Genomic DNA, 16478 nt, shown 5'->3' with positions numbered 1-16478 from the left:
ACTCAACTACAGACACACTGTGCACACAACTGCAGACACACTACACACTCAACTACAGACACACTGAACACTCATAACTACAGACACAGTGCACACTCATAACTACAGACACAGTGCACACATCTAGATGGATCCCTGATCCTCCATGTAACTTCTTTTACCCACAGATGTGAATTTGATGGAGTTTTCTGAGCCTGGAATCTTCAACTATTCCACCATGTTGCTGAGTGAAGAGAAGGATGTGCTCTATGTGGGCGCCAGGGAGGCCATCTTTGAGCTGAACATGAGAAATGTGTCTGTCAGGAACAACAAGGTACCTTACAAGCATGTTTGTAATTTGTATAAAATGACCCAAATGCAAATGTTTTTTTCTTGAAAAGTATATTGATTGTGACTGTGACAATCAACTGTCACCTTACAGGTTCAATGGACAGTTCAAGACAAAGACATGACGATGTGTACGGGAAAAGGCAAATCTAAAGAGGTACATTTGCAATCCCATCACAAATACGATGCCATTTTACTTTTCTCACTTTTAAAGAAAGATAGTCTTGTTTGATGACGGTCAGGCAGGTTCCAGAGTCTTTTTTCTGTGATGTGCGTTCACAGACCGAATGCCGGAACTACATACGGGTGCTCCAGGTGTTGGACAACGACCGCCTGTACGTCTGCGGGACACACGCTTTCCAGCCACTGTGCGACTACCTGGTACGTGTCCACCGCTCCTCGCCACAGATCCAAGGTCAACACCCCAAATATTTCAAATATACGAGGTGTCCGGGATTTAGCCTCACCAGAGGAGCGGAGGAAATATGATCTAGTAAAAAAAAAAGTGGAATGTTCCCGGCGGTGAGCCACGCAAAACAAAATCATCTTGACCTCAGGTATTTGGACGCATTTGAAGGGAATGTTTTGACCCAGATGCTCTTGCTGCAGGATGGAGCCTCTGTGACTCACTGGAATGCCTGTCCGCCCAGCTAGGGGTTGTAGTAGTAATGTGGAACCCTTCTCTCAGTCCCTTAAAGACTTCTCCTTGGCGGGGCGAGCAGAGGACGGGCGGGGGAAGTGCTCCTTTGACCCGTCTCAGAGCTTCACCACCGTCATGGTCGGTAAGTTGACCGCCGTCGTCGGGACAGAAGCCCTCAGCACGCGGTCGTCCCTATAGGCGCGTTCTCGGAGGCGTTTTGCAAGAATCAGGTCGAGGGGGGGGGGGGGAAAGCCGCAGGTGGCGCCGGCTTCGTGGATAAATCGTATCCCTCTTTGCCCTTCAGACGGAGAGCTGTACTCGGGGACAGCGTATAACTTTTTAGGAAGCGAGCCGATCATCTCTAGATATTCCCTGTCGCAGAGTCTGCTGAGGACAGAGTACTCCACGTCATGGCTGAATGGTGAGATGCCATGACGTTTCCGTTTGAAATGATACTGTTGCTGGTTGATGTTCTGCGGCTGTCTCTGACCAGCGGAGCAGACCGCCGTTTTACTGCTTTAATTATTTCTCCGCGTAACAACCCCCCCCTCCCCTCTCGCAGAGCCCAGTTTTGTTTTTGCCGACGTCATCAGAGACGGGAGGAGCAGCGCGGACGGCGAGGACGACAAGATCTACTACTTCTTCACGGAAGTGTCGGTGGAGTACGAGTTCTATGGCAAGCTGCTCATCCCCAGGGTGGCGCGCGTCTGCAAGGTCAGGACACGTCACACGCCATCTGCTCTCTCTCTCTCTCTCTCTCTCCTGCCGTGCTGATTGGCCCACGTGTCCGTCTGTCGGTCCACAGGGGGACCTGGGAGGCCAGAGGACCCTGCAGAAGAAGTGGACCTCGTTCCTGAAGGCCAAGCTGGTTTGCGCCATGCCGGAGCTCAACTTCGTCTTCAACGTGGTCCATGACGTGTTCATCCTGAAGACGCCCGACTGGAGAGAGACCGTCATCTACGGGGTCTTCACCTCCCAGTGGTGAGTCGGCGCAGGAAGTTTCAAAGGAAGCTGCGAGGTGGTAGAGGGGGGGGGTTTGTCTCGAAAGAGTTGTGCTGAAGCCCCGCCTCCCCTCCCTCCTCTCTCGCTCTCTCTCTCTCTCTCTCTCTCTCTCTCTACTTCCTTCTTCAGGGCAAACGTGGGCCTGTCGGCAGTTTGCGCCTACAACATGTCCTCGGTGGAGGACGTCTTCTCTAAGGGGAAGTACATGCAGAAGGCCACCGTGGAGCAGTCGCACACCAAGTGGGTGAGGTACAACGGAGTCACCCCCACGCCACGCCCGGGAGCGGTAAGCACCGAGCGCAGACAGGACGATGTGGGCGATGACGATCGCTCTAAATGTTTTCACCGAGTCAAACTAGGTTTGATTCAAACTAGCTGTTATCCGAGCGGTTTTAGGCGGTCACGGATGTGTAAAGCCCCACATTCGGCAAATCGAGACCAGCAAAGTATATTTCCACACTGATCTAGAAAAGTCGTTAGCGGAATATGACCACGGCACTGTCCTGTCTCCTTTTCCTTACACTGCAAACCGTACAATCTGCTTGTCCCGCTTCCATTCAATCTCGTGGGTTTGGATTCGGAACGGGACGTGCGTTTGGATTGGACGGTGTTTCGTGACCGCTGTTTTATCATCCGTTGCTTCATCCCTCTCTGTCCCCCCCCCCCATCCATCCGCCCGCAGTGCATCAACAACCAGAACCGCCAGCAGAACATCAACAGCTCCCTGCACCTGCCTGACAAGACGCTGCAGTTCGTCAAGGACCACCCGCTACTGGAGGACCCGGTTCTGCCCATCGGCAACGGGCCCAAGCTCATCACCAAGGACGTGAACTACACCCAGATCGCCGTGGAGAGGGTCCGGGCGCTGGACAACAACGTCTATGACGTCATCTTCACCGGGACAGGTAGGAACCTCGGCCGTGGAGGCCAGATAGTATCCCAGAAGGCTCGTTGTGATTCTTTTTTTTCTTGCTCGCATTTCCCCACGATGTGTACACAAATGAAACAGGCTAGACCATGGGGGGGGTTTTGTGGGCTGTGGTGTTGATGCGTCCCCCCCCCTCCCCCTCGTACAGATAAAGGCGTGCTGCACAAGTCGGTGCTGTATGAAGGAGGAGTCCACACCGTGGAGGAGATCCAGCTGCTCCACAAGTCTGAGCCCATCAAGAACTTGCTGTTGTCGTCACAGGATGTAAGCGAAGCGGAAAGTCTCAAGTCAGGAGGGGTCACAGATAAAGACTTAGATCCCCGCATAAGATGCGAAGCGGCATAGCTGCCTTTTCCAAGGGCTTTGTCAGTACCAGTGAAATCTACCTACTCAGCCAGGTTTTTTCCGTTGGCTCTAGTTTGGTCTCTGTGAAGCTGGTATTCCACTTTGAGAGACGAAAGAGGAAATTTCTGACCAGAGAGACAGCTAGTCTGTTCCAATATATAACCTCAAGTTCCCCTGAATAATGATGTCTAGCAGCACTGTTTCCTACCTCACTCTCTGGCGTGTGTCAGTGGTCTGACAGTTAAGCTTTAATGCAGGCACTAAAAATGCTGCGTTTCTGATATTGTCTCTGTGTGTGTGCGTGTGCGTGTGCGTGTGCGTGTGTGTGTGCGTGTGCGTGCGTGTGTGTGTGTAGTCAAAGACGAGGTCCCTATACGTCGGCTCCAACTCCGGCGTAGTGCAGTCCCCGACGGCGTTCTGCGAGAAGTATTCGTCCTGCGAGGACTGTGTCCTGGCCCGGGACCCCTACTGTGCCTGGGACCCCGACACCAGGGCCTGCGTCAACATCTTCGTCACGCCCAGCCACACTCACTGGTAACAGCCATCTCAGCCAGGCGTGAAAACAATGCAAAACCCAACAGCGGGGGGGTTACGACTGCCTCCGAAGACACTCCCGCTCTGCCTGTTTTTCCGTCGATGAATGTGTTCTTCCACAATTCTCATTCTGTCTAGTCTAAATGCGTGTTAACCCAATGCCTTTCGGTTTCGTTTCCAGGAACTTAATCCAGAGCCTGAATGGAGACGCGGACACATGTCCCTCAGGTAGGAGGAGCTGCCATATCTGCAGTGAATAGTCAACCCCTGATAAATGCTAGCTAGCGCCGGAATACTTCACTGCACAATTTGCCTTAAACAAAGCAACACCGCACAGGCGTGCTTGTACTCATCACATAACATGTCGATCCGTCACTGACTTGCGACGTCACGTGTGTGTGTGTGTCCCCCCCCCCCCCTTCCAGTCCCGGCCCTGTCTGTGGAGGACTACCGGCGCGTGACGGTGAAGCCGGGGAACTCGGCCGAGCTGCCCTGCCTGGTGCGCTCCAACCTGGCCCGGGCGCTGTGGCGCTTGAACGACAGCGCCCTGTCCGACGCCTCCCGCTTCCACCTGCTGGGCGACACGGGCCTGCTGGTCTACAGCGTGGGCCCCGAGGACCAGGGCCGCTACGAGTGCTGGTCCCTGGAGTGGGCCGCCGGCAAGAACTTCACCCGCCTGCTGGCCGGCTACATCCTGAGCCTGGAGAGACCGCCGCCCCAGGCCGGCCGGGCGGCCACCACCCCCGGCTCCTCCGGCCTGGGGCGCCGGGCCACCCCCCAGCCCGCCGGCGAAGGTAACGGTCACGGTAACACCGCCCGAGTCCCACTAACCACCACCCCTCCGAGCTCCGCCGGCTTCACCTCACCCCCCCTCAGCGCCTCGTCACTAACCCCGCCCCCCGGCGCCGCCGCTGGCGGCGGCAGCAGCAGCAGCAGCACCGCCCGGTTCCTGCCCAAACACCTCCCCGCCCCCAGCTCCAGCGTGCCCCGCCCGGAGACGCCCGGCGACCCGGCCACCGAGTACCTGCAGCGCGACAACGGCGGAGCCCTCCTCTTCCTCTTCCTGCTCTTCTTCATCCTCTTCCTGGCAGCGCTGGCCTACAACTGCTACATGGGCTACCTGCCGGGGCCGTGCCTGCGTCTGCGCGCCGCGCTGCTGGGCGGCGCCAAGCAGCCCCAGCGGGAGTACGCGGCGTGCGAGGCCGGCCTGGGGCTCATGGAGCAGCTGTCGGCGGGGGAGAAAACGGAGCCGGCGGAGCAGCAGCAGCTCCACCTGACCCACAACGGGAAGCAGAACCAGAACCAGAGCCATCTGCGGGTGCTGAGGGACACCGGGTACGAGACGGAGCCCGAGTGCGGCAACGGCAGGGTCCCGTCCCACGGCTACGGCGACGAGAGCCCGGCCAAGGAGAAGCCCTTCGACGTGGACTGCGCGTCGCAGCCGATAGAATACGCCGACGCAGACGAGCACTACTGATCGACACCGCGGCTTTTCCGGTTTTCGCTGTTGCTGTTTTGAGAGCAAGAACGGTTGATGAAGGCTGGTAATTTGTAGAGGACCGTCTTCACTCTTCCCTTCAAAACAAACACCTGTGTGATAAATATGGGTGCGCTCAGTTTCCACCATTTTTGTTTTTGGAAGCACATGCTGCGGACGTTGCTATGAGACTTGCCTTCTTTTCTGAGGATTTCTTACTCTGGCCCAAAACAGACCCACCGAGTATTTCAGACAAGGCCTTCTCTCTCGAGCGCAGACCCTCTCTGCATTGTCCAGCAAGAAAAGCTATTTTTTTTATTCCAAATTGGAAACATTGTTTACCAAATTGGTAAGTTAACTTGATGTTTTCCAAATTGGATCCTGGTACTAGTATTTTTGCGTACAATGCGGGAACAAAATATTTTTACGCTCACTGTCATTTCTCACCCCCAGTGAATAAGGCTTTGTGGGTCGGCTGCTCTCCATCATCTCAACCATTCTAGTACGTTTAGTTCTTTGCATTCTCAGGGACGGTTCTCTGGTTCTACCCATATTGTTCTGCCTTCATCAACACACGGCCCCTGATGCAATGTCAACACAGCGGGACCATGGAAACGACGGTACAAAGCTGAACCAGCAGCCATCAGTTCTCCTGTGGGAAGGCTCATTCCTCACATGTTGATCTATGACGATGTGAATTACAGCTCGTGGAGCAGGATTGAATGAAGTCGGGCGTCCTCAGCGGAGGCTTTTGGCAATCAGAACTTAAATACGGTAACTACGGTGAACTTAAAAAATAAACAAAGGTACAAGTATGCTTTGCTGGAAAATGCTGGAAACGGATTCTGAATCGCATCAGACTGCTACCGACTGTGTGCCTCTGTATCTCCTGTGAACTTGTGCGACTTCCCAATGGACGGAGGTGAACTCCGGGACCGGGGCTCCTTCTCACCACGCCACTAATCTGCCGGGTGTCTCTCCTCCTCTGTTCACGCCTGTGTACAGTCTGACGATCCTCCTCTAACCCCATAGATATCCACGTTCTGTAGACAGAGGTGAACGTCGAATATTTCTGTTTTCTTCGTCCTCAAAAGTGAGCCCTAAAAACAATCTTATATTTTTTTGCTTGATTTTTTTTATTTAATGAAGCTTTACATTCTAGAGTGTTTATTATTTAAGTGTTAAAGAACAGTCACACCTGTATTAGTATGTTTTCATTCTTATTTGCATTGTTTTTTTTTGTTTTTGTTTTTTAAAAGTCCATTTCACTGGATTCAAGGACTTTGATAGTTCAAGCCTCCCCACCTCCTCTTTTGTCCCTGCATCTTTCACACCTGTCACTTCCTGCTGTCTGGCTGTGGACCTTAGAGAACCCTCTCTCTCTTTCTCTCCGTCACCCCTTCACAGCCTCCACTGCTGCTCCTCTCTGTCCTGTCGACACCTCATCACCCCTGTCTTCTCCTGGAAGTAGTAGTCCGTCTGTCCCTTCCTCCTCCTCCCTCTCCACCTCCTCCTCCACCTCCTCCTCCTCTGGGTCTGGGGGTGCGGAGGGCCGGGGGGCCGGGGCGAGGCTGCTGCCCCCCCTGCTGAAGGACCAGGCCTGGGGGGTGCAGGCCCAGGAGGCCTTCCTGCTCTTCTGCCTGGCCTTGGGTGAGTGGTGCCTGTGACCATGCTCTCTCTCTTTCTCTTCCTCTTTCTCTCTCTCTCTCTCTCTCAAGCTCTTTTCTTTCTCTCTGCACCCTGCATGTGGCCATTCTCGTCATACCAACCCCCTACCTCCCTACCCACCCACTCACCCTAACCTGAAGTGTGTGGAGTTTGTCAGAACAAGCGTGTTCCTTGTTCTGAGCTGTGTGTTCTGATGTATGTCCTTCTCATGAACGGCAGGTACAAAAACTGCACTCAATGATGGAAAGCCTGACTTTCTCACCAAACTCTGTATTTCATTGACTGGTTTCTCATCAAAGGTCTCAGTCTTTTTAAATTTTGTAAATTTGCACCATTTTTGTATTTTTGTATAATTTTTTTTTTGTTATTCGAAATCCTAAATCCTGAATCTTTATTGTTGAAATTGGTTCCCTCTACAGAAGCCTATAGAAATGGACTCATTTATATGAGAAAGATGTCTCTCTTCAGAACAAGATGCCTTTTGGTACGATCAATGTGTCATTTTTGTGCCTGTATAGTGTAAATATATTTGTAAATATGGAATATACTTTTGCAGATGTACATATATCCTCAGACATTTTTTTGGTCTATTTGTTGGTAGGGAGGTTAAATAAATTGTGATTTCAAATGTTTTGAAAATACTTGTTTGTTTATTCAGCTGCTGACTGTCGTTTCATGGTCACAAATCCATGATGATGGGAGTAATAAAGTTATGAATACGTGTACATGAAGTGGTGCAAGTGTGGTGCAAGAATAGTAAAGAGATGCTGTGTTTTGAAAAAGGAAATGAAGTTGCAAAAGCTAACTGCCTGAAAGTACACGCATTACATTTCTGCATCTATTGACAAATACAGACTTTTTGCAAACCAGAAGAGGATGTATTATGACTGATACAGTAGCTAAATGACATTTATTGGTAACTACGTTCCTGAAGAAAAGTGGACATAGGATCACAACCTACTGTACCACACTGTATTCTCACTAATCCACTGTCTTACTTTCAACATCAGATACACCTGCTTGGCCTGTCATAAAATCAGCTGTAACACTCAACACTGCTTGTGGTTCAAAATGCTCAGTTTGTTGGAGCATGGTAACTGAGTTGTGAGTTTAATCCACCTGTGGTCCACATGCAAATCACCACATAGTGTATAACAGACCAAAGCAAGGTTAAGAACAACAGAATGTGTGTGTGCGTAAGCATACGTGTGTTTGCGCGTGCGTGCGTGGTTTCCTGTGTGTGATTCCCTGTATATGGCCCTCTGCAAGATGCCTGAGGTCCATATGAAGTCCTATTATGTCCCTCAGGTCCCAGTGACGTCCAGATTCACTGGCAGGTGAACGGACAGAGGCTGGAGACCCCCGCCACCGAACACAGACACCCCCTGAGCCAGGGGGAGGTGCTTCTGAGCAGCTGGGTCCGAGGGGAGGCTCTCGTGAAGGACACCCAGTACCAGTGTGTCGCTGCTGCCCGCACAGGAAATGACACGTCCAAGATAGACCTCAGCCTCACCAGCAGAGGTACAGTAGGTCCCGGCTGGTGGAGCCGCTGGTTACTTCGGTTGGGCCTCAGCCAGACTTGGGTTGAAGTACAATTTGAAATCCTTGACTTTTTTTCTCGTGCGTGATTGGTCATGTTGCACAATAGAACCATATTTGTCAGTTATCAAATATACAAACCCCGCCCACTTGACCCTCTAGGCAGACTCAAGCACATCGACTGAAAACGTGTCCAAACACTATTTCCAGCCAGGCCTGATCTCCCTGCATCTTCTCATTCCTCTGCTTATCCCCGCCCTCACCCTTCTCAAAGTTCATTGAAGGCCAGTTTCTCCCTGTCAGATCTGAAATATGGTTTGAGTGGGCGAGGAGAGAGGACGGAAGGAATCCAGGGTCAAGTTTTGAGATAAATTCAGTATACTGTACAGTACTGCAGCAGACTTCTTCAAGTTATGATTTAGATACCATAGATGCAATACGATAGCTTCCATATTGCAACTTTGAAAAAGAGGTGTTTATATATGAAGAGTTCATTTGCAAAAACAGATGTGCGTTTTGATAAATGTTCATAAATCATTTTTTCATTCAAATATCTATCAAACATGAATCAAATTGCGGTTGGTTTGTTTTGATTAAGTAAATTAGTCTCTTTTTTTACTTAATCAAAACAACCCAATTGCAATTTGTATATAATCTGACTGAGCTGTAGGCCTAAAGATAGAGAATGAATAGAGTACTTTCATTAACGGAGATCTTAACACTAAGCTATTGTGCAATGATGTGAATGAAGCACCTTGTTAACTTGACAGATGAAGACAGCACACCGTCCACAGACATGAGACAGTGGAGGGGTGCACTAACAGAACACGAAAAACTGCTCAAGAGATGGAAAAAAGCTTGGGTAGGTTTGCATGCACTCGACACATGGTTGTATTTCATCCTATACATTGGGCGCTTGCAGGGTGTGTTGTAACGTGTTGAAGCATGCTCTCATCCAGATTTTCTCAAATTCAAGCAATGAGCTACAGAAAAACTGCATTATAAAATGCTGTGAAACTGCTCTAGAACTCCCATGAGTCTATACATAATATTGTGAATTGCATAAGCATTAGTTCCTTCAGAAGCTACTTTGAAAGCATGCATGCGTGCCAGCCTTGAATGTGCTCTGCATGTTTGATCTGGGAGGAGGGAATGTTTTGAACACTGCTCTAGTTCGGTTTTTAATAGCCCAGAGCACTGCCGAGGTACAAAGTCTAGATGTTGCCAACTACAGGAAATTAAAGCCAAATACTTCAGTTCAATGCTGTTTATCATGGAATAGTGAAATTGTTTCCTGGTTCAGCATTGTTTGCATGCGGTTTCCACTTGGAATGCTATGTTAAAGTTTAACTCTGTTAACTTTCACTGACTGATGAAACCCTCAACATTCTTTTGTATTTAACAGTTAAGATATATTCTAATTCATGCAACTTCTGTTAAATAGTGACTGAATATCGCTCTCACATACAGCCCTTCCTCCACTGGTGAGCTGAACTCTGGAGTGTGTCAACATCTGTCAGGGTTGATTCAGAGTCTGTTTCTCTCTACTCAGGAAAGCTGTGATGCCCAAGGGGTCCTCTGAGGACTGCAGGACGTCCTCAGTATTGGCTCAGTATGGGAGGCTTCAACCAAGGCGGACCTGACCTCGGCCCCACAGGTGTCACGCAAACGTGTCACATAGATGGTGGCGCACTGCCGTTGCTGGCGGGACTCGAAACAATGACCCACGATATCTGGCTTGTACAGCATTCATCTGGTTGCTGCAGTAGCATAGGCCTCTCCCACCTGACAGGGAGCAAGACGGGCCGTTGGCTTCTTCCAGTCCAGGAAGGGTCTGCCTTACGAGTTAATAAGAACCCATGTGACGGAGTAGGGCAGAGGCTGATTGTAGCCTGCCTCCATGCAGTGACTGACTGCCTTTGTGAAGTTTGCACTTTTTCTCCACTGTGGTTTTAAACACCTGTGTGTCTCAGGCACTGCGTGACCAACCACAACCAGTGAGGTTTAGATGATTCATTTCTTGTTTTATTTGAATATTCAGTTATCACTAGATTATTATCACAGAATGTGAATACACTTGTTTAGTCTTTTCTGGTTGAGATCACATTATTGTGTTTAGAATATATCTTAGTGATTTTATGATTTGAAGGAGTTGCTGTTTTTTCTTCACTGTATAATTTTCATTATTCCGATACAGAGAAAGATATGAATATCCTACCTATAGTAGGTGGAGTGGTGTAATGATAATCATGAGTCAGTGTGCAGACAGATTAGAGCCCGTCTCAGAACTAAGTATGCTGACGCACTATATGTACCATCTAGATTCTGATTGATTTCCCACTGTTGGCAGATATGTTTCCATGTCATTAGTAGGTTGGTATATGGTGATTGATTCGTAGTATGACTCAACTTACTCATGTGTTATGGTTCGCCCCTTCTGTTAGTCTTATGACTATAATGTGAGAGAAAGAAAAAAAACGTAGAAATAAACAGTTTGATGGTGTGTGATCCGTATCTGTAGGTTAGTCTTTAGGCTACATTTTGGTCACTTAAACACAGTTCAGATCTCAGTGATACTACCTCCACTCTGTGACACACAGTGACATTAAATATTCATAAAGAATGGAGTTGGTTATATATAGTCACCTACACACACATCCCACTCGGTGTCTGAACTCTCACGACTATGGCAACATCAAAGCATCTCTCTCCAGTGCTCTCCTCTACTCCACAGGACCACACACTGCTGTGTAAATTATTAAACAGCACCTGTGGACCACAGACCTCATTACTGCTGCTCCAACGAGGCTACTGGGCTGGGTGGACTGACATCACACAGACCACGACATTGTCCAGAAACTACCCTTGTGCCCTTTAATTGACAGTGGTCTATTGTAGATCAGACAGCATGACTGGATAAAGGATTATAGTAGCTGTCTTAGTGTCAGAGGAAGGTTTAATCAGGACCACTACGTCAGTGCAGAGCACACCAAAAGAATATATATGATCAGTACTAGAGATCGACCGATATGCATTTTTTAGGGCCGATACCGATACCGATAATTGGCAAATTGAGGTGGCCGATAGCCGATATTTAAGGCCGATATTTAATATCACCAATTCACTTTTTTTTTCTTTTACAAAATGACAAGGAGAGATGCAAATAAAATAAAATATTTTGGTCTTCACCTGGGCACACATTTAACAGCTCTCATATACTGTATTACAAATGAATTAAAAATAAATAGGCCACAATTCCTCTCATGTCTCATGTTCTCATTCAACAAAATCTAATAAAATAAAATACATTTCAACTGAATGTTTTACAGGCTACAGTAGCTGAACGTTGCCATTTAGAACAGGGCAGGCTACTGCTCTGCTGAGAGTGAGACGGAACGCTGCTACTAATCATGAAACGTAACCAAGCATGCCCAGTGTAGTAAGGTGTTATCAGCCTAATACTCCCAATCTAAGATAACTAGGTTGTGGTGTAAGAAGCATAGCCTCTCAGCCTGCTCACCGCGGAGCTTGTTTCTTCTTTTTTCATATATTGCCCCTACTTCACTAAATACACGCTCACTAGGAACGGAAGAAGGTGGGGGACAGAGATATCTCCTCGCAAGAGGGGCGAGCAGGGGCAACTCTGCCTCGCTGATCTTCCACCACTCGAGTTGATCACTTTTATGGTCAATCACTGGCTCTCGTAGGTACCGCTCTAGCTGCTCTTCCAGGCTGGCCCCGACACTAACCACTGCTGACCTGACGCCAAGCAAGGCATCATACATGTGGTCAATTAGGTCACTCTTGATGACATAGTCTAAAAAAATATATCAGAAAAAAAGACAAAACACACAGGTTAATATCCAATTAAACTCCAGTCAAGTCACCACGTTTCAAGACATTTTTCCTGCCCGTTTAATTTAGTATTTAGCCTATTGCAGACACCTAAAAGAAAATAAAGACAATAGACCATTTTACTGTTGGTAAACAATTAAGTGTGCGCATTTTGGCAACAAAAGAATGAACTCATTACAGCGATATGTAGGCTATTTCGAAACGGGATAATGACGTTCCATAGAAAAAGGTCTATATGAAACTACAGCAAACCACAACAATGTAGACTATTTCTCCAGTGGGAGCAGACTACAGAATTGTCCCTTCGACTGATTTTCAATGTTTTACTTTTCAACACAGCTGAATGTTTCATGACAGAATTGAAACATACTGCACACTTAGACAACAGTATATTAGAGTTGTCTGTTTAATTGAGCGATGCGTTTCGCTCGCTTCGTCATGCTCTCCTTTCGCATTGCTTCGATGAGCCTATAGAAGCAACATGCGAAACGCATCGCACAATTAAACAGGCCATCCTCAAATATAGACTACTGTTGTCCAAGTGTGCGGTATGTAACCATTTTCTTATGACTAGCTCTGGCTTTATACCTGCACCTTTGATATAGCCTACGCTGTGCACAGGCACCCTCTTTTTAACAGCTGAATGTATGTAGCCTATTTGTTTTCATTTGCATTCATGGGTGCTAATTAATAAACTATTTGACAACGGGAAGAGCAGAGTTGCATCCGACATCATATCGTTTTAGGCAACAAGTTGTGCGTAATAGCCTACAAGTGAATGAGCTCATCCAGCTCAATGGGATACGACCGCGTCAGCAAGTGCCTCTCCGGAGAGGGAGATGGCAGAACAGCATGGGAGATTTCGCTGGTGCCATATCGTTTTTGTTGTGGCGCAGAGTTACATTAATGTACATTAGGCCTACACCTTCATAAGAGTTCAATGATTTAACAGTTAATTCCGAACGTCCTTCCTCCCCTCACATCCATGCCTCTCAATGCGCTTCCGCTTTCCTATATGTCTAGAAGTGCATAGTTTTGCCTTGATTCAAATAGTCTTAAAATTCGATGTATATTACATCTTTATCAGACTGAATTAAATGTTTTTTTTAAGATCCTTCTCCCCTCTTTACAATGCGCTTTCATTGTCCACAAGTGGAAAGAAAGTCTAGACGTTGAGCTAGCCCGCTGGACCTGTCAGTTTTACCGCTCCATAAAATCTCCCGAGCTGGTGTAATTCCTCCGGTGGGCTACTTACTGACTCATGTTAAGTTAGCTAGCAGACCATTTCCTAATAAGGTGTAAAATGGCTGAGTGACTTTGATTTGAACTACAAGGATGGGAGAGCCAATTGGTGACGTTAGCTAGCTATCAGTCAGACTCAAGCCAAGGGAAAGTTCTAGCAACTAGCATAGCCTTGCTAGTTAAGGCTAGCTAACGTTAGTTGCATTACTTCCACGTTATTGGAGGCTGCCTATTATGAAAATCAATTTAACATGACAAAACTATTATTTTTCGGTGATTGTGTGACTTAATTTACCGTTGGAAATGATGCAGTCTCCGAGTAGACCCTCCGCGATGTGCACAGCACGCTTCTTGCTCACCAACATTATATGGCTCTTTCGTAGTGACGCAATATCGGCCTTATAAAGCCGATAGCCGATATGACGCCAAAACGTGAATATCGGCCCTAATTATCGGCCGAGCCGATTATTGGTCGATCTCTAATCAGTACTGTAACTTGTAAACAATGTAGTTATCAGTGACCCTCACTGTCACTAGAGAGCAAACTGCCACATTGTACTTCAGTATAAAATACACTAGAGAGATTAAATTGACACTCAGTGTACAGATTGTGTTGTACCTGATGTAGCCAAATTCATGATCTCAGATGATCTGGTTTGTCTTTGAGCGCCCTCTAATGGCCGAAGATAACAGCTGTGAACAATTCCAAAAAATATATTTATTTATTACACAGGTTTTGTATATCACAGATAATGTTATCTCAATAGCAGAGCAATAAATGCAGCTATTTCAAATCATTCTTAGGTTACACATTTGCTTTATACGCATACTGGCATAGACAAGCCACTTGGAAGTGCTGAAAAAGTTCATTTGTCTGGTGTACCTAGATATAACATTCTGGAAAAAAGTACATATTTGGTTGATTACAGATAAATGTGAGGACATACATACACAGTACAGCCACTTGTGATATAATAAAATTACAGTAGGTAGATAAAACTTAACAGAAGCAAAAGTTGCATATGTCAAAGCCGTTTGAGATCACACAGTATCTGTAGGTAGCATTGATACAATATGTGACAAAAGACTATAAACAGAAGAAAAAAAACGATCTGAGGCACTTGGTCAGTGTGCAGTTACATATCCTGTAAAGATGACGGCCCTTATATTCCAAACCAGTGACAGCAATGTTCATATTTTCCATGTGATCTAACTGAGCTCTTGTTGCTGAGAAAATCCAGCTAATGCGCAGCAGACGGGAACTAGGAGAGGTGGCGAGTATTCACTGAATACTAGATCTCAGCCAGGAATGTTCCAGAAGGACCGCATCAACGACGTGGTCAGTGCTTAGGTAGGGGCCTTCTAAACAGCAAGATGTGAGGCTCTGGGGGAGGGGGGGGGGGGGGGAAACATTGGCATTGTTAAAATTACATTAGTCATTTAGCAGACGCTTTTAGCCAAAGCAAATTACAATAATTGCATTTAACTTAGGTAGTTAGTGTACTACTACTCGCCAGAACTCACAAGTACATCTTCTTTCTAAACAAGTGACCAAGAGCATAATCTAGTGTTGAAGCCAAAGTGCATGAGAACCAAGATATAAACACAATAGGTGCTTTAAGAAGTAGGATCATGGTCGTTCTTCTTACAGAGTTGAGTTTTGAAATGGATGGCGCTTTGAGGAAACTTCAGATTATGAGAGGATGGCAGAGCATCAGTTTGAAAATGTACAAACCAGGATCGTGGATCATATAGTGGATCCATCCCAGTGACTGCTGCACCCCAAGTCTTCTCCACTCATCCTCTGACATTAAGTGGGACTTGGGCACCTGTTTGGCCATCTCCCGGGGCAGCATAACGTGTCTGAAATAAGAAGGACAAACATAACTTACCCTCCTTACTGTTAAGAGTTAACGTTAAATAGAAGGTGAATGTAAAAACGCCCAGCTGTGAATACAAAGTACCAGTTTGAGTAACGTTAACTAATCTGAAGGTGCAGTGCTTTGGCATTTTCACGGAATAGCCATTATCTAGTTTATGCTCATTTGGTTTACTCCACTATCTTAGGCAAGGCAAGGCAAGTTTATTTATATAGCACATTTCAGCCACAGGGCAATTCAAGGTGCTTTACATGAGACATTAAAAGCATTAAAACAAAAAGCAAGACATTATAGACATTTAAAACAAAAGGCAGGACAAATTAAAAGCATTAAAACAAAAAGCAAGTCATTATAGACATTTAAACAAAAAGCAGGACAAATAGAATACAGGAATAAAAGTTACAGTGCAGTATACTGATAAACATAGCTCCTCTTAGAAAGCAGTGGCAAAAAGAAAAGTCTTCAGGCTTGTTTTAAAAGAACCAAGAGTTGCATCTTAGGTCAGTAACATAATGTATGTTCCTGGTTTGGGCTAGCTGACTACTGCTGCTAACAGCTAGCTAGGGGTTGGGACCAGTGTTTAACATACAGGAATGTATCTATCTAACTTAGCTAGCTTGCTAGTACAATTCACCAGCACAGACAGGAGGCTCCACGAAGCAATCACAATACAGCGTGTCAAATTAAAACATCACACCACACGTGCAGAGCATCATAGCTAGGCTAGGTGTTAGCTAGCATGCTATGCTAACGGTAATGTCGATATTAGCTAGCTAGTAGACATAATTTACCTGTATTCGTAGTGTTCGTCGGTGTATTTATCCGAGTAGTAGATTTGTTTGTGAGACATATTATCAACCAATGTTTGGCCTTGACAGAAGCTTAGCTTATAACAAATGAACAAGTTCCGACTGGGTAACGATTTGAGTTTAAACCAAAGGTGACAAATCTCCTGCTTCTGATTGGATGAACAGATCATATGACCAGACGTTGAATTCAGCAGGGGGTCAGTTTTTGTTATACCTCCATGGGGGTCATGCT

The 16478-nt window shown here is 46.9% G+C and overlaps 3 protein-coding genes across 4 annotated transcripts in view; 2 read left to right on the top strand and 1 right to left on the bottom strand.

Moving 5' to 3' along the window:
• Positions 1-6640, top strand: part of sema4d (sema domain, immunoglobulin domain (Ig), transmembrane domain (TM) and short cytoplasmic domain, (semaphorin) 4D) — a 31536-nt gene extending 24896 nt beyond the window's left edge. For both annotated transcript variants that reach the window (XM_084441644.1, XM_084441645.1), the window contains exons 4-16: positions 168-313; positions 422-484; positions 610-708; positions 1016-1109; positions 1272-1388; positions 1530-1681; positions 1773-1948; positions 2099-2255; positions 2652-2874; positions 3046-3161; positions 3598-3776; positions 3958-4004; positions 4202-6640. In XM_084441644.1, the coding sequence (XP_084297770.1) occupies positions 168-313; positions 422-484; positions 610-708; positions 1016-1109; positions 1272-1388; positions 1530-1681; positions 1773-1948; positions 2099-2255; positions 2652-2874; positions 3046-3161; positions 3598-3776; positions 3958-4004; positions 4202-5253 (2621 nt within the window). In that variant the 3' untranslated portion in view covers positions 5254-6640. The remainder of the gene's footprint in view (positions 1-167; positions 314-421; positions 485-609; positions 709-1015; positions 1110-1271; positions 1389-1529; positions 1682-1772; positions 1949-2098; positions 2256-2651; positions 2875-3045; positions 3162-3597; positions 3777-3957; positions 4005-4201) is intronic.
• Positions 6510-10444, top strand: LOC311312621 (uncharacterized protein; the record flags this gene model as incomplete). The annotated part of the gene is made up of 4 exons (XM_084442584.1): positions 6510-6903; positions 8230-8442; positions 9231-9326; positions 10434-10444. Coding segments are annotated over 4 exons (714 nt in total), but the record flags the coding sequence as incomplete, so codon positions are not given.
• Positions 10445-14395: 3951 nt separating this feature from the next.
• LOC311311916 (cyclin-dependent kinases regulatory subunit 2) lies at positions 14396-16343 on the bottom strand. Its single transcript, XM_084441730.1, has 3 exons — positions 16229-16343; positions 15293-15420; positions 14396-14941 (listed from the first exon to the last, which is right to left on the bottom strand). The coding sequence occupies exons 1-3, from the start codon at positions 16285-16287 to the stop codon at positions 14898-14900; spliced, it is 231 nt and encodes a 76-aa protein (XP_084297856.1). The 5' UTR covers positions 16288-16343; the 3' UTR covers positions 14396-14897.
• Between the last annotated feature and the right edge of the window lie 135 nt (positions 16344-16478).

This window comes from Borostomias antarcticus (genome assembly GCF_949987555.1).
Source record: "Borostomias antarcticus genome assembly, chromosome: 8".
Lineage (NCBI taxonomy): Eukaryota > Metazoa > Chordata > Actinopteri > Stomiiformes > Stomiidae > Borostomias > Borostomias antarcticus.
Note: the sequence above shows the minus strand (reverse complement) of the source record. Positions and strands in the feature narration are given on the sequence as shown.

Bases quoted from the DNA above. Each gene is read 5' to 3' on its own strand.
- LOC311311916 (XM_084441730.1), bottom strand. From the start codon at position 16,287: ATGTCTCACAAACAAATCTACTACTCGGATAAATACACCGACGAACAC. The intron at 15,421-16,228 runs GTAAATTATGTC...TTCTTATTTCAG, and splicing joins GACGAACACTACGAATACAG to ACACGTTATGCTGCCCCGGG. The intron at 14,942-15,292 runs GTTTGTACATTT...CCCCTCCCCCAG, and splicing joins CTATATGATCCACGATCCTG to AGCCTCACATCTTGCTGTTT.